At 39.6% G+C, this 23664-nt stretch overlaps 1 protein-coding gene across 2 annotated transcripts in view; it reads right to left on the bottom strand.

Annotated features, from left to right (window-relative positions):
• Positions 1 to 497: 497 nt before the first annotated feature.
• The window catches only part of LOC127859421 (centrosomal protein of 95 kDa-like), a 60082-nt gene continuing 36915 nt past the window's right edge, over positions 498 to 23664 (bottom strand). Inside the window, exons 12-22 of one of the 2 annotated variants that reach the window (XR_008039379.1) lie at positions 23011 to 23188; positions 19831 to 19923; positions 15693 to 15756; positions 15206 to 15319; positions 14025 to 14197; positions 12168 to 12242; positions 7913 to 8065; positions 7225 to 7358; positions 5321 to 5405; positions 1246 to 3605; positions 498 to 1201 (exon numbers count right to left, since the gene is read on the bottom strand). Coding sequence is in view for 1 of the 2 variants with exons in the window: in XM_052396789.1 (XP_052252749.1) it covers positions 3441 to 3605; positions 5321 to 5405; positions 7225 to 7358; positions 7913 to 8065; positions 12168 to 12242; positions 14025 to 14197; positions 15206 to 15319; positions 15693 to 15756; positions 19831 to 19923; positions 23011 to 23188 (1234 nt within the window). In the remaining variant the exon portion in view is untranslated. Of the gene's footprint in view, positions 3606 to 5320; positions 5406 to 7224; positions 7359 to 7912; positions 8066 to 12167; positions 12243 to 14024; positions 14198 to 15205; positions 15320 to 15692; positions 15757 to 19830; positions 19924 to 23010; positions 23189 to 23664 lie in introns of both variants that reach the window. The other variant, XM_052396789.1, reaches the window with a different exon arrangement.

The following is a 23664-nucleotide window of genomic DNA, read 5'->3' as shown; positions in this document are numbered from 1 at the left end:
GTCTTTAATCCGCTGTACACAAGATTTTGATTCTTGGTCTGACGCGCAATAAACCGGTCCTGACCGGTTTAGAGACTGCAGCGAATGGTTATCACACCTAATCGAGATAAGAATGTCATTAGGGTGTGTTAGCATGTACACTGTGTAATCGATTTCATGACATGGGAATTTTAATAGCAAACAGAATCGGACCGACTGTTTGGGATTTTCAATCGGTCTTTCATGACCCCAATCGGTCTAGGACCGACAAAACCGAAAAAAATATGATCCCTGGTTATATCTATTAGTATTTACCATTCCCCAGTGAATTACGCTGGAAACTAACTGAATACTAGTTTAACATTTTTATGTGTCAGGCAGGATTCTCAAGATCCGAAAGGACAAAGAGTGTTAGCCAAGGTTGTAATATGGTCAACCATAAGAACTACAAGGAGTTGTGTATTCACACATTAATAACAAGAGTGGGAACATATTTCCATTCTAACAGACACAAACTATTTATTTTAGCTTCAAAATGTTTATTTCAAAATTAAATATACTATTATTTACAAATTAACCTATTTCTTGCATGATTTACAATTACAATTCTCTTCAAAGCATTAATAATTATAAAGGTAAAAAAACAATACATGAACAAATGACAAAATTAAAATGTATTTTTCCTACATGGCATTACAGTTTATACTACATGTTGTACACCATATGACAATCAACAATACTTCTGTATTGTATATATCTGCGGTTCGTGGAAAAATATACACAATATTTTAGTAAAATATCATTCAATAATTTAAATGCAAATAATGCTAAGCAAATAGCAGCTGCACTTAAAACATATGAGCCACACTCTGGGGCAACTGGGCTTAATGCAAGTGTTTAAAGTGGCTGATCAGGGGAAAACTGGTCTTAATGCAAGTGTTTAAAGTGGCTGAACAGGGGAAAACTGGGCCTAATGCAAGTGTTTAAAGTGGCTGATCAGGGGAAAACTGGTCTTAATGCAAGTGTTTAAAGTGGCTGATCAGGGGAAAACTGGTCTTAATGCAAGTGTTTAAAGTGGCTGAACAGGGGAAAACTGGGCCTAATGCAAGTGTTTAAAGTGGCTGATCAGGGGAAAACTGGGCTTAATGCAAGTGTTTAAAGTGGCTGATCAGGGGAAAACTGGGCTTAATGCAAGTGTTTAAAGTGGCTGATCAGGGGAAAACTGGGCTTAATGCAAGTGCTTAAAGTGGCTGATCAGGGGAAAACTGGGCTTAATGCAAGTGTTTAAAGTGGCTGATCAGGGGAAAACTGGGCTTAATGCAAGTGCTTAAAGTGGCTGATCAGGGGAAAACTGGGCTTAATGCAAGTGTTTAAAGTGGCTGATCAGGGGAAAACTGGGCTTAATGCAAGTGTTTAAAGTGGCTGATCAGGGGAAAACTGGGCTTAATGCAAGTGCTTAAAGTGGCTGATCAGGGGAAAACTGGGCTTAATGCAAGTGTTTAAAGTGGCTGATCTGGGACAACACTTAGACTGGATTTTGCATTAAGAAAAGACTAACTTAAAACAAAAAATTCCGTATGTGCAGACTGCACAGGCTTATCTCGGAGGACTCTTTCTGCTAATGCATGAAGCCCGGTCTCCCAGAGTGAGCCTCACATCAAGTCTGTGAAATCCACTGTACTTACATTAACCCTTTACCTCTTAGATACGTATTTTGATGCATGTGTAGTCTCATAGAAAGTTCAATTTAATTCTTACTAAATTCAAGTTTAAAGGCTTCATTTCAAACCCTTATGTAATGATGAGCAGCAAAAAGCATAAAGCCTGACATACTCGCAAGTTACTCGCAGTTACTCGCAGGCTGGTCTGGTTTTATGCTGTTTGCACATAGCCATTTTTACTTTGCTTCTGAGAGGGTAAGGGTTAAAAAACACATGTAATCAAAATGCAAACAAGTCCAATTATTTGACACAAATGTTCAGCTGAGACACATTCCCAGAGACACTCTTCTGACACATGGTCATTTCTAAAATAAATAACAATAAAAAAGATTTCATACTGGGATGTGTAAAGGAGATGACAGAAGTATTCTATTGAAAATAGCCATAAAAATCAAGTTCTTTTGTACCTTCTTTATATCAAACATGCCAGAAGTTTTCAGTTCCAAATCCGGACTTTCTGTGAAAAATGTTGGGACATGTGGCCAAAAAGCAGTAACTGTATGAATTGCACCTTCTTTACTTTAAATTTAACATGAAATTTCCATTTGGTGCAAAGGCTTCTGACAGACAAGATGACATACAAAGTGCATCAAATAGGCCTTGTCAATTGGGCAGTAGTATTATCTTTCAAAGGGAAATAAAAAACAGTAAAACATTTAGTTCCAGCTACGAGATGAATTTAACAAATTTACAATATTAAGGTGGTTTGAGAAATATACAAACATAATTGAGGTGGTTTGAGAAATAAACAAACATAAACCTAGTCAGTCGATACGAACTTAATAATGTTGTTGTTTTTATTGATAGGAAGTTTAAATATTTTAGTTTGAATACAAACTGCATACTTGGAAATCCCTGTGCATCAAAAAGTGCACTTATCTTAATATTCAAACTTGTGTTGAAATGTTGATTTATTTCCAATATTATGTTGTGAACATTTCACATCCTGGTAGTCTCTGTTTTCCATTAAGAAGCAACAGACAACAACTAGACCCACTTTTGATCACAATGTACATGTCTTGTACCGACAGCTTGTTTAGTACATCTCATTAGAAAACATACTTTTGTTAAAGTCACTTTCCTTCATCAGCAGCAATTGACATTCACTTGTTGATGTGCAATATGTGCTTCAGCAAGATCATGCATGATTTGAATTTGTAAACATGAGTGCCTTTTTTCAGATTTCTTTCTATATATATTTAAAATGGTATTCATGAAAGCAATACTATTGAATCTAGTGTTTAATTAACAAAAACTGTGAAAACTGTTGTAAAAACAAATATTGTAGCAGTAAAACAACATTAAAAATAACATATCACAATAATTCCTGAAGTGAATTACAGCAGAACACTTCACGTCATTTTCTGTGAATTCATATCAGATCAGTTTATCACAACTATCACATACAACAAACACCACAATAGTTCCAGCTCTTCAATCTTTCCCTATCACATCAGTAGTGCCAAGACACCTTGACACACAGAATGGAGCCTGGTTCTGGGAAGACTTGGCTTAACGCATGTGCATAAAGGGTCCTGCACAGGCTAATCTGGGACAATACTTTCACCCGAACTAGATACTTGCTAAGAAGAAATTTCATTTCAACTACAAATACCATACAAGGGGAAAGTGTCATCACTGATAAGCCTATGTGGACTGCTAATCTGGGACGACACTTTACGCACATGCATTTAGCCCGGTTTCCCCTCCCTATGACATCAGTAGCGCCAGAGCCCGACGCTATATACGGACCTGGTACTTAGCGACCTTGAGGTCTCGTATGACTCGGTCAGCGTCAAGTTGTCTGAAGTAGACGTCATCATCGTCACGTACCAACTGTTGCTGTAGCGTCTGTATCTCGGTCTCCATCTTCTTACGGAGGTCTTTCTTCATCGAGTCCAGGACCTGAATTACAAAGAATGGCAATGCAAGTCTCTTTTAAACAAAAATCCAGTCTAGGCGGAAAGGGTTGTCCCTGATTAGCAGGATTGGACTCCACTGGCTAATCTGTGATAACACATTATGTACATGTATTAATGAGGTCTTTCTTCATCGAGCCCAGCACCTGATTCACACACAATTATGATGCAAAGCCGACCACTCATGCAGAACATGCTTTGCTATTCCCTGCTCAAATACACATTTTGACTCGTTTGTAGTCCCTTAGAAAATCAAATTAAATTAAAGACATTAATTTTGTTCATATCTTCAAGATTTAAAGGCTTCATTTCAAACCCTCTGATACTTAAGTGCAGCAAACAGCATAAAACCTGAACAGCCTGGGAGTCACTTTTATAGCATATATAGCCATTTTCATTTAAAGCTACAGTAGGAGGGACTATTAAGCAATTGATCAAGAACACTATTGTCAGTGTGCACTATATTGGTGTAAATTATCTGGCTCAAGTTCTGAATGACCCTGGAAATCAAGTTAATCTTTCTAGTAATTTGCAAACACATCTAGGAAATGCTCTTTAATGCTAATACTGAACATATAGCTGGATAGAGCCAAAAGGTTTAAAGTAACATAAATACTCCTAATCTCTTAATGTTTCGCAAAATATTTCGAAAATTAGAGTAAATACATACAAAGTCAGGGTTTCAGTATTTACTCTAATTTTCGAAATATTTTGCGAAACATTAAGAGATTAGGAGTATTTATGTTACTTTAAACCTTTTGGCTCTATCCAGCTATATGTTCAGTTTTAGCATTAAAGAGCATTTCCTAGATGTGTTTGCAAATTACTAGAAAGATTAACTTGATTTCCAGGGTCTTTCAGAACTTTAGCCAGATAATTTGATGTGGTAGGGTAACATAGATTTTATGAGATACAAAATACTCGTTTTTGTGGCACAATATATTATACACAAACATATAATATGGTTCATGAAGATGTGTTGAATATATTGTTCCACAAAAAAAACAAAAACAAGAGCACTTTGTATCTTGGTAAGTCTATGCTACCAGACCACATCCAGCTTTGAAATTCTGGCTATTGCTATAAGGAACACTGATTTCTTATGTGTTAACTTAATTTTTCAAAATATTGTACGAAATATTCATTGATTTGAGGGTTATGACCTTTTACGCCTTTTATTTTTGCCCATCCATGGGAAAGGCTTATGCATGTGAGTAGTGTTTTGTTTAGGTTTAAAATACATTTCATTTTAAACAAAACAAGAGATGTGTTTGTCAGAAACACAATGCCCCCTACTGCGTCGCTTTGAATTATAATTTTAATTTTTTTATTATATCCCTTTAAAAAATATTTCTTCCCTTTTGAAAATGATCTGTACCTGCCAAATGATAAACAATGTAAAATAGAAATTATCTCCCTTTAAAGCTTGTAACTTCCCTTGGATTTTGTTTTTTTGACCTTTGACCTTGAAGGATGACCTTGACCTTTCACCACTCAAAATGTGCAGCTCCATGCAAAGTTTTGGGACAGACACACACAATGACAGACAGACAGACAGGCAAAAAACAATATAGCCCTGATCATTTGATCTGGGGGGCATAAAAATTAAAGTGAAAGTGTCTAAGCTGATTAGCCTGTGCGTGCATTAAGCCCCGTTTTTCCATAGCACGGCTCATTCAATTATCCCCTACATGTTCTCACCTTTTTTTGGGCCCTCTCTCTCACTGCCAGCTCCTCCTTTTCCTGTGAGAGATTCTCTGCCAGCATCTGGAACTGGTCACGATAACTGGGCACCAGTCAAGGAACATGGGAAAAAATACTCCACATTGAAGTGGGGTCTCAGGGAATGTACGAAACAATACGCCACATTCAAGTGGGGTCTCAAGGGTTAGTACCATATAATCCCCTATTTGGACTTGTTTTCGATAACATCTGCTGTTTTGTAATTGAATCTTAAGAAGAGTTGCCTGCTTGTTTGACCAGCACCTTGGGCAAACAAATTAATTGACCTAAACCACCAATTGAGGGTTCTAAATCTTCATAATAACTGACTAAATCGATAATTTCTGACTACTGAATTCAGGTTTGTTTGCTCTAAATTGTTATAGATCTTTCTGCATTTTTTTCACAGAGTTTACTAAACAATTTCATGACTATTATGTGACCATGAAAAATAAACACTTTCCCTCAATTTCCATATTATTCAGGCAAGCTACCCACATTATTAACAGTACGCCATATTTCTTTACCCAAAAATGTTCTGCATCGTCATTTAGCCCCCATTATCTTGCACTGCAAGTACGCCTTAATATATGTTTAACAAATGCTTCATATTTACACGAAATTGCAACATAATAATTGTGTGGATTGTTGACCTCACACGTGTAGCAATTCAACCATTTATAATTAAAAAAAACACACATCAGAATTGTTCTTATTTAAAAGAAGCCTGTGGTGATCTTAGTGATATAAAAAGAATTGAAATGAATCCTTTAAAAAAAACACTGGGAGGTACTTAAAATTTGTCTCATGACCATTTTTCTGGATTTGTATTATTCCAATATAACGCAGTATTTCCAAGCAGCTGTTAGAATATTGCTCACCTTTACCTTCCAGGGTTGAAGCCATGTAACTTTTACTAATCTTATACTTAAAAATACTATTTTTATTAAAAATTGATCACTTTATTTACAAGCATGGAAAATACCCGGCCCCCCCCTGTCTACAGGTGTCCAGTAGAGGATACTAGTTCTCCATGGCCCCCCGCCCCCCCCCCCCCCCCTGTCTACAGGTGTCTAGTAAAGGATACTAGTTCTCCATGGACCCCCCGCCCCACCCCTGTCTACAGGTGTCCAGTAAAGGATACTAGTTTTCAAATACCCGGGCCCCCCCGCCCCCTCCCCCTGTCTACAGGTGTCAAGTAAAGGATACTAGTTCCCTATGGACCCCCCCCTGTCTACAGGTGTCAAGTAAAGGATACTAGTTCTCCATGGACCTCCCTGCCGCCCCTGTCTACAGGTGTCCAGTAAAGGAAACTAGTTCTCCATGGACCCCCCCCCCCCGCCCCCCCTGTCTACAGGTGTCCAGTAAAGGATACTAGTTCTCCATGCCCCCCCGCCCCCCCTGTCTACAGGCGTCCAGTAAAGGATACTAGTTCTCCATGGACCTCCCTGCCCCCCCCCCCTGTCTACAGGTGTCCAGTAAAGGATACTAGTTCTCCATGGACCCCCCCCCCGCCACCCCCGTCTACAGGTGTCCAGTAAAGGATACTAGTTCTCTATGGACCCCCCTGCCCCCCTGTCTACAGGTGTCCAGTGAAGGATACTAGTTCTCCATGGACCCCCGCCCCCCCTGTCTACAGGTGTCCAGTAAAGGATACTAGTTCTCTATGGACCCCCCGCCCCCCTGTCTACAGGTGTCCAGTAAAGGATAATAGTTCTCCATGGCCCCCGCCCCCCCTGTCTACAGGTGTCCAGTAAAGGATACTAGTTCTCCATGGCCCCCCGCCCCGCCCCCTGTCTACAGGTGTCCAGTAAAGGATACTAGTTCTCTATGGACCCCCCCCCCCCCCGCCCCCCTGTCTACAGGTGTCCAGTAAAGGATACTAGTTCTCCATGGACTCGATCTGGTCCCTCTGTACGCGAGCCTCTGAGTCCCGGTGTTCACGCGCGTACTTGCGCAGCTCGTGCAGCCGCTCCTTCTGGATCTCCAGGCCGTCTTGGAACAACTTCTTGAACAGCTGAGACACACAGAAAGGAAGCGTGGTCAGATATGAGCCGAGGTCTGGGGAAACCAGGCTATAAGCAAGTGCGTAAACATAGGTAGGAGCTGAGAATGAGAAAGTTTATTTGGTTTGGCACGAAAACAAAAATATTTTCATTTTCTAAGCTTCATTGGATCAGCTGTCTTCATCCCGGCACCTATGATCCGTTCTCTATCAATAAATGCATCTTCTATCTCTTTAGCATTTTGATGATTAGAAGAAATAAATAGTTCACATTATTTATAGCTTACTTTAATATTGATGATACCATTTTCTTTACTGTAATTTTGTACAAATATATTGTACTTGGTTTAATAAGATATAAACAATGGGCCTCACTCTGTGAAATCAGGGCTTAATGAATGTGGGTAAAGTGCCATCCAAGATTAGTCTTATGGGGGAAAGTGTGTCCCCGATTAGCCTTACAGACTGCTAATCTAGACAGGCTAATCTGGGACAACACTTTACACAAAAGCATAAAGCCCAGTTTTCACAGACCGGGGCTCAAATAAAATCTCTTGTGAGGTTACCATTTCTTCCTTGGTTCGTCTCTTGAGCATCTTGGCCCTCATTCTGACCTGGTACTCGTCATAATAGTGGCGTGACCGCGCAGACTGCATGCGCCGCTCGTGTATCTTGTTACGAGTAGTGATCGCTGTGGCACGGCGATCCTTTACATCTTTCTGTTGTAATGAATGTAAGTTGTGTTATTTTGAGCAAATCAAAGGCTAGGATGGCCCCAAAAAATCTAATATTTGTTATTTTTCAAAGGAGGTCTGTAATTTTTAGAAATTTCAGTAAAAATATAAAAGCAATCGGGCCAAGGTGGCCCTTGTTCACTCAATAGGTAATATTTGCTGTGAGAAGACTATTAGAGCTATTTTGCTATACAAGTCTTTATTACTCATGTGACCCCTGACATATCATCAGTTATGTCCCCTTGGTTATGATTTGAACAAACTTCTGGAGGACCACTATCTGATTCCACTTGATCTACATATACAATGCAATGGAACACTTGAATACAGGGCCATCAAAGCCTAACTCCAATGAAGTCTGGTCAAAATCTGCCCAGTTGTTTAGGAGATATTGTTTGAAGCAAATAATGATTGTCAGACATTTGAGTAGTCATTTAGTTTAGTTTAACCCTTTACCACTTAGATACATATTTAACCCTTTACCACTTATATATGTATTTTGACACAATTGTATTCCTATAGAAAGTTAAATTTAATTAAATACCTTTATTACTTAATTCAAGTTTTAAAGGTTTCATATCCAACCCTTAGATACTGATGAGCAGCAAACAGCATAAAACCTGAACAGACTACAAGTTACTCGCAGCTGTCCTGGTTTTATGCTGGTTGCAAAAGCCTTTTTCACTTTGCTTCTTATGGGGCAAAAGGGTTAATAGCAAATTTCTGTTTGCTACTGAACTCACTAAACATCAGCACCCGATTGTATAAACGCTGGTTTAAGTTTCTGCTCGGTAACTTTCAAACCCTGGTAAGTTTGCGGTTATTCCGGTTAAGTAACCTTCAAGGTAACTCGATTGTATAAACACGATATACCGCAAAGTAACATAACCGTTGAATAACATAACCATCTGTAAATTTAACCAAAACATTCCCATAAGGCATTTTCTAATGATGTAATTTTCGCGCGAAGTGTCACGCTTCAATTTCGTTAACACAAAATAAACAGCGACATGTTTTGTTTTTTATCAAATTCATTTACAAATGAATTCACAATACAATAAAGTGTACATTTTAATTATTAGTTCATCAAATTATTTAAAGTGTTTACGAACATATGACCAGGGAAAAATGCATGATGATGTCGGGAATTGCATCATTTAGTGCAATCCCTGGTGCTTCCAACAGCGAGAGACTGCTTGCAAAGACGCCTACTTTTCTTGTTGTTTTAAGTGATGTAACATATACATGGTCGTCGTTACATGCTAGCCTATTCTTCTCATTTGGCTTATAGCCTGTTTTCATGACTGCGTTATAAAATAATATCTTTCGCCAAAGAACGATTTTTAAACATTCAAACCACAACGCTGAGTATATCATTAACTAAAAATTACATCCGAAAATCACTCTGTCAATAGTCCAATCTTGTATATTGCAATTGAGAAAAGTGCAAGTCTTTTTGACGATTTATTATAAACGCGACTTATTTCACATGTACATGTACTGTATATCGTCATATTTGAATTGTCAATTTATCATATTTTCCTTATTTCGTGCAATGTGCATTGTTTATATTCCGTGCATATACTTTTTACATTTTAGAATGTACAACAAGCCATACAAATATCGCACAATTCATAAATAATCTGCAATATTTGCTCTCCGATTTAATTCACGTTAGGCATAGAGATGTGTAAAGTATTGGATGGTAAAAATAGCACCACACTGAAATTTGAAATGTCCCATTTTGTACACGGGTATTATCCTCTCATTTATTATTGTGTAATGGAATTTTTTCCATTCTTTGTGTATTTAGATCTATATATTAAATTATTTTCTTGTACAATAAGGGCATTTACCAAAGACAAATAAAACATTGTGCAAGTTTAAACATATGTTTGTATGCAGAAATCTGCAAATGCAACCGAGTTTACCAATGGCTATTATTTTATAAACTGCTCCGGTTCATTCGAACAAATAATGTAGAGTACATGACGTAGCGTGTGACGAAGAAGAAAGTTTATCAAGTTCATAAACTCATTTGAATATGGTGATTGGATGGCATAAGAGTCTTTATTTAACTATGCTAAAATAATTATTAAAGACCCTAGATGCAAAATCGTCAATTAATGAGTTAAATGGATTATTTATGGATTTTAAAGGATTATTAAAGGTAAGTTACTAGTTCGAACGTGTTTTTGTTTTTGTTTGTACTCGTGTCGTTCCCTGTTCTCTGAGAAATGATTTTAAGGTGGGCGCCATTGATGCATGCGATCACACACGGCATACCCATAACAGAATATAAACAAGAGCACCGCCTTGCGGGTGCAGACCGCTCATCTATTTTTCTTTTTAAAGGTGAAGGGACCTATCTCAATTTCAATCACAAAGGAGGTAGGGGTGGAGTGGAGGAGGGGTGGAGTGGAGGGGGGTGTATAGTGTGGGAGTGTGGTCATTTATTACATTATCTTTTTTTTGGGGGGGGGGGTTGTGGGGGTATAGTGTTAGGGTGTGGTGGTCATTTATTAGATGATCTTTAAGAAAAGAAAAAAAAATTCAGGGGAGGGGGGATTCGGGGGGGCGGGGGGGGGATGGTTTGGGTGGAGTCTATTGTGGTTTGTTTTGTCAAAGTATCAATCAAATCTAATCATTAATAAAGAAGTTATGGCAATTTTAGCAAAATTAAATAATTTGACCTTGAGAGTCAAGGTCATTCAAAGGTCAAGGTAAAATTCAACTTGCCAGGTACAGTACCCTCATGATAGCATGAAAGGATTTGAAGTTTGAAAGCAATAGCCTTGATGCTTTAGAAGTAAAGTGGATTTAAACACAAAATTTAACCATATATTCAAAGTTACTAAGTCAAAAAAGGGCCATAATTCCGTAATAATGACAACCAGAGTTATGCAACTTGTCCTTTACTGTCCCCTTATGATAGTTTGGGAGTGTTCCAAGTATGAAAGCAATATCTATGATACTTTAGGGGTAAAGTTGACCAAAACACAAAACTTAACCAAATTTTCAATTTTCTAAGTATAAAGGGCCCATAATTCCATCAAAATGCCAGTCAGTGTTACATAACATTGCCTGCACAGTCCCCTTATGATAGTTAGTAAGTGTTGCAAGTATGAAAGCAATAGCTTTGATACTTTAGGAATAAAGTGGACCTAAACACAAAACTTAACCAAATTTTCAAAGTATAAAAAGGGCACATAATTCTGTCAAAATGCCAGTCAGAGTTACATAACTTTGCCTGCACAGTCCCCTTGTGATAGTTAGTAAGTGTTGCAATTATGAAAGCAATAGCTTTGATGCATAAGGAATAAAATGGACCTAAACACAAAACTTAACCAAAATTTTCAATTTTCTAAGTATAAAAAGGGCACATAATTCTGTCAAAATGCACGCCAGAGTTATCTAACTTTGCCTTCCTAGTCCCCTCATGATAGTAAGTAAGTGTACCAAGTTTGAATGCAATAGCATTGATACTTTATGAGAAAAGTGGACCTAAACACAAAACTTAACCCGACGCCAACGCCAACGCTGAAACCGACGCCAAGGTGATGACAATAGCTCATAATTTTTTTTCAAAAAATAGATGAGCTAAAAACACCTTCTGTGCGTCCTTACATTCGTTGTCCGAAGTCGGAAAACATATTGCCCTGTAAATTAAGTCAAATAAATTGTCAGTCGCTGCAATTGTCTGTTTACTCGTCGAGATTGTCAAGGTTGTTGATGGTGAGCTTTTATAAATTCGCGCGACTCGTCCAATTTTGTGTAAGTTACCTCTCGATTACTTGTTCTTACCCACCTAGAGGAGCAGGGTATTTTTAACTGGGTTTTAACCGATCGGTATATCTAACCCAATTTTATACAAACGCTCATCAACCAGTAACTAACAAGTTACCGACTTTTAACCGCCGGTATGTGGTTAACCGCCAGTTTAACTGTTTATCGAATCTGGTGCAGGCAGTTGTTTACATATTGAATAATTATGATTGCACAGGCTAATCTGGGACGACACTTTACGCACATGCATTATGCCCGGTTTTCTCAGAACGCTACTGCTCTGTATGGTCCCACTACCTACCAGTCTCTGCTCATGTTGGAGCTCCTTCTTGACGATGTTCACCATGATCTCCTGCCTCTGCTCTGCCTCCTCCAACTGTGAACAGAGAACATAGCTGACAATTAACTGTGAACAGAGAACATAGCAGACAATTAACTGTGAACAGAGAACATAGCAGACAATTAACTGTGAACAGAGAACATAGCTGACAATTAACTGTAAACAGAGAACATAGCTGACAATTAACTGTGAACAGAGAACATAGCAGACAATTAACTGTGAACAGAGAACAAAGCTGACAATTAACTGTGAACATAGCTGACAATTAACTGTGAACAGAGAACATAGCAGACAATTAACTGTGAACAGAGAACAAAGCTGACAATTAACTGTGAACAGAGAACATAGCTGACAATTAACTGTGAACAGAGAACACAGCGGACAGTTAGCAGAGACGAAAATATTATATGTGAACAGTTAGCCAGCATGCTTAACCCTTAACCACTTAGATACGTATTTTCACAAATTTGTAGTCCCTTGGAAACTTATATTCAATTGAAGACCTTTCTAACTAGATTCAAGTTTCGAAGGCTTCATCTCCAACCCTTAGGTACTGATTTTGCAGCAAACAGCATTAAATCTTAACAGACTGCGAGTGACTCACAGGCTGTTCTGGTTTTATGCTGTTTGCACATAGCCATTTTTACTTTGCTTCTTATTGGGAAAGGGTTCATCATTTTAAAATTTGATACAGAAAGTTGTAGTTAGCCAAAGTAAGGGGCTTTAAAAAGTCTATAACATGGCAGAATAGAAAAAAGTTGACATTAAGCAAAGGTGGAGTCACCCCACATATGACTTGCTAGCAGGTAGCTTCTACACTTATAATAAGCATTCTAGAGTTAGTTTGTGGATGTCTTATAAAGCATTATATACTTAAATCTTTATCCATGTGGTTTTACTAAGCAAACAAGAACTTAAAGACTATATCTACTATGTTGACAAACTATATATTCTCATATAAGTAACATATGTATGATCAAAAGAAGTTTATGAAACTATTGCAATTTAAGTATAATCAATCATGAAAAAAACATTCCATTATGAGTCTGTAAAATTGTCTACAGACTAACCACACAGACGAGCTGCATACCTGGTTTTGAGCGAGAGATTTCTTCTAGAGACTAACCACACAGACGAGCTGCATACCTGGTTTTGAGCGAGAGATTTCTTCTAGAGACTAACCACACAGACGAGCTGCATACCTGGTTTTGAGCGAGAGATTTCTTCTAGAGACTAACCACACAGACGAGCTACATACCTGGTTTTGAGCGAGAGATTTCTTCTAGAGACTAACCACACAGACGAGCTGCATACCTGGTTTTGAGCGAGAGATTTCTTCTAGAGACTAACCACACAGACGAGCTGCATACCTGGTTTTGAGCGAGAGATTTCTTCTAGAGACTAACCACACAGACGAGCTGCATACCTGGTTTTGAGCGAGAGATTTCTTCTAGAGACTAACCACACAGACGAGCTACATACCTGGTTTTGAGCGAGAGATTTCTTCTAGAGACTAACCACACAGACGAGCTGCATACCTGGTTTTGAGCGAGAGATTTCTTCTAGAGACTAACCACACAGACGAGCTGCATACCTGGTTTTGAGCGAGAGATTTCTTCTAGAGACTAACCACACAGACGAGCTACATACCTGGTTTTGAGCGAGAGATTTCTTCTAGAGACTAACCACACAGACGAGCTGCATACCTGGTTTTGAGCGAGAGATTTCTTCTAGAGACTAACCACACAGACGAGCTACATACCTGGTTTTGAGCGAGAGATTTCTTCTAGAGACTAACCACACAGACGAGCTACATACCTGGTTTTGAGCGAGAGATTTCTTGCGCCTGACCTCCTGGTATGCTCGTGTGATCTGTTCTATCTGTGTGAGGCCCTTACGCCAGAGCTCATGCCAGGTGTGCAAGGACAGGTGCAGGTGGGGGAACTCATCCAGCAGGACGGGCAACAGGTCCTCCTCATCATGGATTGTCACTGGGGGGAAAGATATGTTTGGTCATTGGCGAAAAAGTAATGGAGATCGGGTAATGGACTTGCTCCTTTATGGAATTTTCAACGTAAAGGAGGTATCTTATAAATAAAAATCTAGCATAGGCGAAAAGTATTGATTGATATCAGTAGAGCCGCGGTCTCGGAAAACTGGGTTTAATGCATGTGCGTAAAGTGGTGTCCCAGATTGGTCTGTGCAGTCTGCACAGGCTTATCAGAGAGAACACTTTCTGCTGTTATTGATTTTTCTTATTTAAAGGAAGTCCCATCTTAACAAATTTCAGTTGAGACGGAAAGTGTATAATAAGATAAGCCTAAGCAAACTACACAGGCACAATATACTATTGACATTGAGCATCTAACCATTGTTTGGTCAGCTGAGAGAAGAAATGATGGCAGATAAGAATGAGGGACTTCATGGCAGAGGGGCTCCATACATGGAGAGGCATTACTTAAACTCACCCTGACAATAATTATCACTTAACATGCAGCATTTAGCATGGTCCCTGGAAATAGGCAGCCAAGTAGTGTGACTGACCAGACCAATGTATGGTCATGATATAAAAAATGTTTAGTGGTGTCAATCATTCAAACTCATCATTCAGACCAAACTAAATGAAATTGTTAACCATTTCAATTAACATTAAGCCATGTTTTCAAAAAGCAAAGTTCAAATAATTTCAATGGGTCGCGCTCTGTGAAAAGGAGTTTAATGCATGTGCATAAAGTGTCGTCCCAGATTAGCCTTTGCAGTCTGCACAGGCTAATCAGGGACGACAATTTCCGCTTTTATGATATTTTCTGTTTTTACAAAGTCTTTTTTAAGCACAAATCCAGTTTAGGCAGAAAGTGTTGTCCCTTATAAGCCTGTGCAGACTGCACAAGCTAATATGTGACGACACTTTACGCACATGCATAAAACCCCTTTTCACAATAAACTGCCCAAATAAATGGCATAAAAGTCTCAATGATTACCACTCATTTTTAACCTACAAGGGATCTTCTTGACAGGTCTGACAATGCTGCCACTGACGCTGGATTTCTTCACTTTACTGCCGACTACATGCGGGTTGGAAGCTCGAACCTTCTTCTTCAATACTGCTGGACCTGCAGACAAGAATGCAGTGAATCACTTTGAGACAATCACATGATATGCATAATTGCACATCAGTCGTGCAAAACTAGATTTTTCATAATCATACTAATAAACATTTATAATATATATGAGCCATGCTATGTGAAAATCGGTTTTATGCATGTGCGTAAAGTGTCGTCCCAGATTAGCCTGTGCAGTCCCCACAGGCTAATTAGGGACAACACTTTCCGCTTTTATGATATTATTCTTTTAAAGAAAGTCTCTTCTTAGCAAAGAAAAACAGAAAAACAAGACGGAAACTGTCATCCCCGATTAGCCTGAGCGGATCAAAACAATACAAATAATTTGATTAAAACTTTGAAAAGATTGAATCACACGACCTACCCTGTCTCTCTTTTAATGGTTTTGTCTTCAGGCCAGACAACATCTTTTTCTGAAATTCTTTCTCCTGAAACGCAAACATATAATCTCATTTCAGTGTTTTTTTCACCAATTCTGGAATTTTATGCTTCCAAATACTTTGAAATTTATAATAAAAGTGATTTCAATATGATATTTTCTAAGGTTCAACTTATAAAGCTTCACTTGGAGATCATTTACATGTTTAGACTTTATTCTTCTTTTGGAAACTTTCCATTGGGAATTTTTAGGTCCCATTTGGGACCTTAGAACCTTAAAGGAACTTGACTATTCTTCAGAAGTGTGAGCTGATTCTTGAAGATTGGACCAAAAAAGTGACTTCGAGAGTACATATATTAACATTTTTTTATTTCACCTAGTGACCTAGTTTATGAGCTAACATAACCTGACCTAGTAACCTAGTTTTTGACATGACCCAGTTTCAATATCAGCCTAGATTTCATTGGGATAAATGTTCTGACCAAGTTTCATGAGGATTTGTCAATAAATGTGGTTAATATACCGTCAACAAGTTTTCACTATAGCCATAAAAGGAACACTGCCCCGCCCTGGAAGCCATGTTTTTCAACAAACCAGAAGAATTTGTGAACTCCACTGAGAAGTCATTAGAATAAGTGTTCTGACTAAGTTTAATTAGCACTAAAAAATGTAAATTGTAGAGTGTTAACAAGGTTTCACTATACCATTATAGGGCCATGTTTTTCTTCAAACCATTACCATTTTCGAACTCAGCAGAGTAATCATTAAAACACATGTTCTGACCAAGTTTTATAAAGATTGGACTTAAATGTGACATCTAAAGTGTAAACAAGGTTTTACTTCAGCCATCTAAGGAAAAGTGCCCCACCCCCTAGCAGCCAAATTTTTTTAACAACTGGTACCATTTTCAAACTCATCTAAGATATCATGAGGACACATGTTCTGACCAAGATTCATGTAGATCGGACTAAAAATGTGACTTCTAAAATGTTAACAAGGTTTTTAACAAGGTTTAGCCATATAAGGAAAAATGCCCCGCCATGTAAGGAAAAATGCCCCGCCCCCTGGTGGCCATGTTTTCAGCAGATGGAAACCGTTTTCAAACTCATCCAAGATATCATAAGACTAATGTTCTGACTAAGTTTCATGAAGATTGGTTAATAAATGTGCCTACTAGAGAGTTAACAAGGTTTAGCGATAGCAATTTAAGGAAAACTGCCACGCCCCCTGACAGCCATGTTTTTCAACCAACAATAACTGTTTTTAACACCTCAAAGATATCATCGTTGCACATACTCTGACCAAGTTTCATGAAGATTGGACAATAAATGTGGCCTCTAGAGTATTAACAAGGTAAATGTTGGCGATGGACGATGCAAGACGGATGACGCACAACAGACACAAAAGGCGAAAACAAAAGCTCAACATGAGCACGTTGTATTCAGGTAAGCTCAAAAGCAACAAGTGTCATCCCTGATAAACTTATGCGGACTGCACAGGCTTATAAAGGATGATACTTTAAGCATATGCATTAAGCCCCATTTTCCCAGAGCCCTGCTCATACCTTCTCCCTGGCATTCTCCCTGTTCCTGGCTAGAAGGTATTCAGCCTTAGGTGCATTAATCCCCATTTCCCCTTACCTTCTCCCTGGCATTCTCCCTGTTCCTGGCTACCAGGTAGTCAGCCTCACATGCATTAAGCCCCATTTTCCCCTTACCTTCTCCCTGGCATTCTCCCTGTTCCTGGCTAGCAGGTAGTCAGCCTCACATGCATTAACCCCATTTTCCCAGAACCCTGCTCATACCTTCTCCCTGTTCCTGGCTAGCAGGTAGTCAGCCTCACATGCATTAAGCCCCATTTTCCCCTTACCTTCTTCCTGGCATTCTCCCTGTTCCTGGCTAGCAAGTAGTCAGCCGCACATGCATTAAGCCCCATTTTCCCAGAACCCTGCTCATACCTTCTCCCTGGCATTCTCCCTGTTCCTGGCTAGCAGGAAGTCAGCCTCACATGCATTAAGCCCCATTTTCCCCTTAACTTCTTCCTGGCATTCTCCCTGTTCCTGGCTAGCAAGTAGTCAGCCGCACATGCATTAAGCCCCATTTTCCAAGAACCCTGCTCATACCTTCTCCCTGGCATTCTCCCTGTTCCTGGCTAGCAGGTAGTCAGCCTCACATGCATTAAGCCCCATTTTCCCCTTACCTTTTCCCTGGCATTCTCCCTGTTCCTAGCTAGCAGGTAGTCAGCCTCACATGCATTAAGCCCCATTTTCCCCTTACCTTCTTCCTGGCATTCTCCCTGTTCCTAGCTTTCAGGTAGTCAGCCTCACATGCATTAAGCCCCATTTTCCCCTTACCTTCTCCCTGGCATTCTCCCTGTTCCTAGCTAGCAGGTAGTCAGCCTCACACGCATTAAGCCCCATTTTCCCCTTACCTTCTCCCTGGCATTCTCCCTGTTTCTGGCTAGCAGGTGGTCAGCCTCACACGCATTAAGCCCAATTTTCCCCTTACCTTCTCCCTGGCATTCTTCCTGTTCCTGGCTAGCAGGTAGTCAGCCTCAACGCATTAAGCCCAATTTTCCTCTTACCTTCTCCCTGGCATTCTCCCTGTTCCTAGCTAGCAGGTAGTCAGCCATACATGCATTAAGCCCCATTTTCCCCTTACCTTCTCCCTGGCATTCTCCCTGTTCCTGGCTAGCAGGTAGTCAGCCTCACATGCATTAAGCCCCATTTTCCCCTTACCTTTTTCCTGGCATTGTCCCTGTTCCTGGCTAGCAGGTAGTCAGCCTCACATGCATTAAGCCCCATTTTCACCTTACCTTCTCCCTGGCATTCTCCCTGTTCCTGGCTAGCAGGTAGTCAGCCTCACATGCATTAAGCCCCATTTTCCCCTTACCTTCTCCCTGGCATTCTCCCTGTTCCTAGCTAGCAGGTAGTCAGCCTCACATGCATTAAGCCCCATTTTCCCCTTACCTTCTCCCTGGCATTCTCCCTGTTCCTAGCTAGCAGGTAGTCAGCCTCACATGCATTAAGCCCCATTTTCCCCTTACCTTCTTCCTGGCATTCTCCCTGTTCCTGGCTAGCAGGTAGTCAGCCTCACATGCATTAAGCCCCATTTTCCCCTTACCTTCTCCCTGGCATTCTCCCTGTTCCTGGCTAGCAGTTAGTCAGCCTCACATGCATTAAGCCCCATTTTCCCCTTACCTTCTTCCTGGCATTCTCCCTGTTCCTAGCTAGCAGGTAGTCAGCCTCACATGCATTAAGCCCCATTTTCCCCTTACCTTCTCCCTGGCATTCTCCCTGTTCCTAGCTAGCAGGTAGTCAGCCTCACATGCATTAAGCCCCATTTTCCCCTTACCTTCTTCCTGGCATTCTCCCTGTTCCTAGCTTGCAGGTAGTCAGCCTCACATGCATTAAGCCCCATTTTCCCCTTACCTTCTCCCTGGCATTCTCCCTGTTCCTAGCTAGCAGGTAGTCAGCCTCACATGCATTAAGCCCCATTTTCCCCTTACCTTCTCCCTGGCATTCTCCCTGTTCCTGGCTAGAAGGTAGTCAGCCTCACATGCATTAAGTCCCATTTTCCCCTTACCTTCTCCCTGGCATTCTCCCTGTTCCTGGCTAGCAGGTAGTCAGCCTCACATGCATTAAGCCCCATTTTCCCCTTACCTTCTCCCTGGCATTCTCCCTGTTCCTGGCTAGCAAGTAGTCAGCCTCACATGCATTAAGCCCCATTTTCCCCTTACCTTCTTCCTGGCATTCTCCCTGTTCCTGGCTAGCAGGTAGTCAGCCTCACATGCATTAAGCCCCATTTTCCCCTTACCTTCTCCCTGGCATTCTCCCTGTTCCTGGCTAGCAGGTAGTCAGCCTCACATGCATTAAGCCCCATTTTCCCCTTACCTTCTCCCTGGCATTCTCCCTGTTCCTAGCTAGCAGGTAGTCAGCCTCACATACATTAAGCCCCATTTTCCCCTTACCTTCTCCCTGGCATTCTCCCTGTTCCTGGCTAGCAGGTAGTCAGCCTCACATGCATTAAGCCCCATTTTCCCCTTACCTTCTCCCTGGCATTCTCCCTGTTCCTGGCTAGCAGGCAGTCAGCCTCACATGCATTAAGCCCCATTTTCCCCTTACCTTCTCCCTGGCATTCTCCCTGTTCCTGGCTAGCAGGTAGTCAGCCTCATCTGTCAGTTCATCCAGGTCCTCTCTGTAGATCTTCTGGAGAAACTGGAACACACAAATTCACACTTAAGGGGTGTTGCGGCAGTTTATTTAACCGAGGATATATTTATAGCAACACCGATGATGCTATTATCACAACTCAATAATTTTGTTATCAGTATCATCAGAAATGACTGAGTTGGTTCATAATACAATTGTCAGTGGTTTGATCCCAGGTGGGGTAAACTTTTTTTAACTTTTTTTTTCTTTCTTAGGAGTTCATTCTTGTTTTATACTGGAGCCCTTTAGTCCTGTTGTTTACATTTATCAATTTAAAGCATTTAATCACAAACTTCAAAACATTCCGAAATCTATAAACTAGTACATGTAAGTTATTATTGATAAAGGTCGAGTTTGATACTGCATGGTATTATGCTTGTGATTTAATATTGTTTTTTATTGTCTTTTGGTAAGCTGTTGTGATCACAGTTAAGATTGCAAACAATTCCTAATGGTTATGCATATTTCTAACAATCTATGTACCGGTACTTGGGTTTCGCCTAATTGCTGTATTTTATGAAATTTGACATAGACGGTAGGGATAGTTAAAACAAAAAATCTCTGTTAAAAGTGCGGTGACCCCCTTTTTTTATTTCTGTTTTATGATGACAATACGTAGATAAACATATTTGAGCAGTTTCGAAGAATTCTATTTGACAGAAAAAATTTAAATTATATTTATGTGGTAACAATAGTAAACAAGAGCACCGCCTTGCGGGTGCAGACCGCTCATCTATTTTCTTTTTAAAGGTGAAGGGACTCTCATTTTCAATCACAAAGGAGGGAGGAGTGGAGTGAAGAGGGGTGTATAGTGTGGGGTTGTGGACATTTATTACATTATCTTCCAAAAAAGCGAAAAAAAAAAAAAAAAAAAAAAAAAATCGGCGGGGGGGGGGGGGGTATAGTGTGAGGGTGTGGTGATAATTTGTGAGATGATCTTAAAAAAAAAAAAAAAAAAAAAAAAAATCAAAAAAAAAATTTGGGGGGGGGGTGGGGTGGGGGGGGTGGGGTGGGGGTATAGTGTGAGGGTGTGGTGGTCATTTGTGAGATGATCTTAAAAAAAAAAAAAAAAAAAAAAAAAAAAAAAAAAAAATTAGGGGGGGGGGGGAGGGGGGGAGGGGGGGGAGGGCACGGGGGATGGTTTGGGTGAAGTCTATTGTGGTATGTCAGGTAAGAGTAGTTTCATCAAAGTATCAATCAAATCTAATCATAAATAAAGAAGTTATGGCAATTTTAGCAAAATTTAATAATTTGACCTTGAGAGTCAAGGTCATTCAAAGGTCAAAGTAAAATTCAAGTTGCCAGGTACAGTAACCTCATGATAGCATGTAAGTATTTGAAGTTTGAAAGCAATAGCCTTGATACTTCGAGTGGATCGAAACACAAAATTTAACCATATATTAAAAGTTACTAAGTCAAAAAAGGGCCATAATTCCGTAACAATGACAACCAGAGTTATGCAACTTGTCCTTTTACTGTACCCTTATGATAGTTTGTGAGTGTTCCAAGTATGAAAGCAATATCTATGATACTTTAGGGGTAAAGTGACCAAAACATAAATCTTAACCAAATTTTCAATTTTCTAAGTATAAACGGCCCATAATTCCGTCCAAATGCCAGTCAGAGTTACATAACTTTGCCTGCACCGTCCCCTTATGATAGTTCATAAATCTTGCAAGTATGAAAGCAATAGCTTTGATACTGTAGGAATAAAGTGGACCTAAACACAAAACTTAATCAAATTTTCAATTTTCTAAGTATAAAAAGGGCACATAATTCTGTCAAAATGCCAGTCAGAGTTACATTACTTTGCCTGCACAGTCCCCTTATGATAGTTAGTAAGTGTTGCAAGTATGAAAGCAATAGCTTTGATGCTTAAGGAATAAAATGGACCTAAACACAAAACTTAACCAAAATTGTCAATTTTCTAAGTATAAAAAGGGCACATAATTCTGTCAAAATGCATGCCAGAGTTATCTAACTTTGCCTGCCCAGTCCCCTCATGATAGTAAGTAAGTGTACCAAGTTTGAATGCAATAGCATTGATACTTACTGAGAAAAGTGGAACTAAACGCAAAACTTAACCAAAATTTTCAATTTTTTAAGTATAAAAAGGGCACATAATTCTGTCAAAATGCACGCCAGAGTTATCTAACTTTGCCTGCCTAGTCCCCTCATGATAGTAAGTAAGTGTACCAAGTTTGAATGCAATAGCATTGATACTTTCTGAGAAAAGTGGACCTAAACGCAAAACTTAACCGGACGCCGACGCCAACGCCAACGCCAACGCCAACGCCAACGCCGACGCCGACGCCAAGGTGATGACAATAGCTCATAATTTTTTTTCAAAAAATAGATGAGCTAAAAATGACGTTTTTTAGGAAGACATAAAAATTATAAAAAATACATTTCTTAAAATTTAACTTGTTTATTCCATTTTATTGGTAGTGTGTGGTTTAATTAAATGGTATATGATGTATCTTTGCTTATATAATATCTACATGTTGCCAATTTCATGTGTTATTAATCCATTTTACGCAATTAGAGATTTTTCAGTTTTATTGAAAAAGTACAAGTTTATATAATGGTGAATAAAATCAAACCAAGGTGGTGACCATATGTTTTTTTTCATTTTTCATATAGTATTTGTATATAGTAAATCTATTTGATGGAAAAAATCAGCAAAACTGCAGCAACACCCCTTAATATACTGCTCGGTCCGCAAAGTATACAATCAAAATTCTAAAGGCGTCAATCAAAGGACTAGTTCTAACAGAGATCCTATAAAGATATTTAAATACAGGGCTCTATATTTGAATCTGAACAGACTCTAAATTTAAAAAAAAGAAAGTAATAAACTCCTTAGGTCACTTTCTTTTGGTGAGAAAATGTATGATTGTTGACATCAGAATGTTTTACGAAAAAAAAAAATGGCTAAGATGATGAATTTTTACGAAAGAAGCAAAATAAATAAGGGATTAAATATATAAACAAATTATTAGAAATGTTTATACTACTTAAGATAAGATGTCTTTAAGGTGCATTGTATATCATAAAACTAGCATCTGAAAATTATCCCTGCCATGCACTTACCCCCATTTTCTTCTGAGCAACCTCCTTCTCCTGACTAACGACCTGCTGAGTCTGTCCCAGTGTGTACAGGGCGTGCGGGCGACTAGCCAGCTCCTTGTACCGACTGCTGCGGGCTGCTGCCTTTTGTCGGTCCGGTGAGTCATCATCGGACAACAGACTGGTCACGATACCCTCGTACCTTGCCAAGTGGAAACAATGATGAACAAAGGGTCACGATACCCTCGTACCTTGCCAAGTGGAAACAATGCTGAATAAAGGGTCACGATACCCTCGTACCTTGCCAAGTGGAAACAATGCTGAATAAAGGGTCACGAAACCCTCGTACCTTGCCAAGTGGAAACAATGCTGAATAAAGGGTCACGATACCCTCGTACCTTGCCAAGTGGAAACAATGCTGAATAAAGGGTCACGATACCCTCGTACCTTGCCAAGTGGAAACAATGCTGAATAAAGGGTCACGATACCCTTGTACCTTGCCAAGTGGAAACAATGCTGAATAAAGGGTCATTTGAGCAGTGTTCTGGGAAAACTGGACTTAATGCATATGCGTAAAATGTCGTCCCAGATTTGCCTGTGCAGTACAACAGGCTAATCAGGGAGCAGACTTAACCCTTTAACTGGTTTTTTGCTAAAAAGAGACTTCCTTCAAGCGAA

This window comes from Dreissena polymorpha, chromosome 1 (genome assembly GCF_020536995.1).
Source record: "Dreissena polymorpha isolate Duluth1 chromosome 1, UMN_Dpol_1.0, whole genome shotgun sequence".
NCBI lineage: Eukaryota > Metazoa > Mollusca > Bivalvia > Myida > Dreissenidae > Dreissena > Dreissena polymorpha.
The sequence above is the reverse complement of the archived record's forward strand: the minus strand, read 5'-3'. Positions and strand labels throughout refer to the sequence as shown.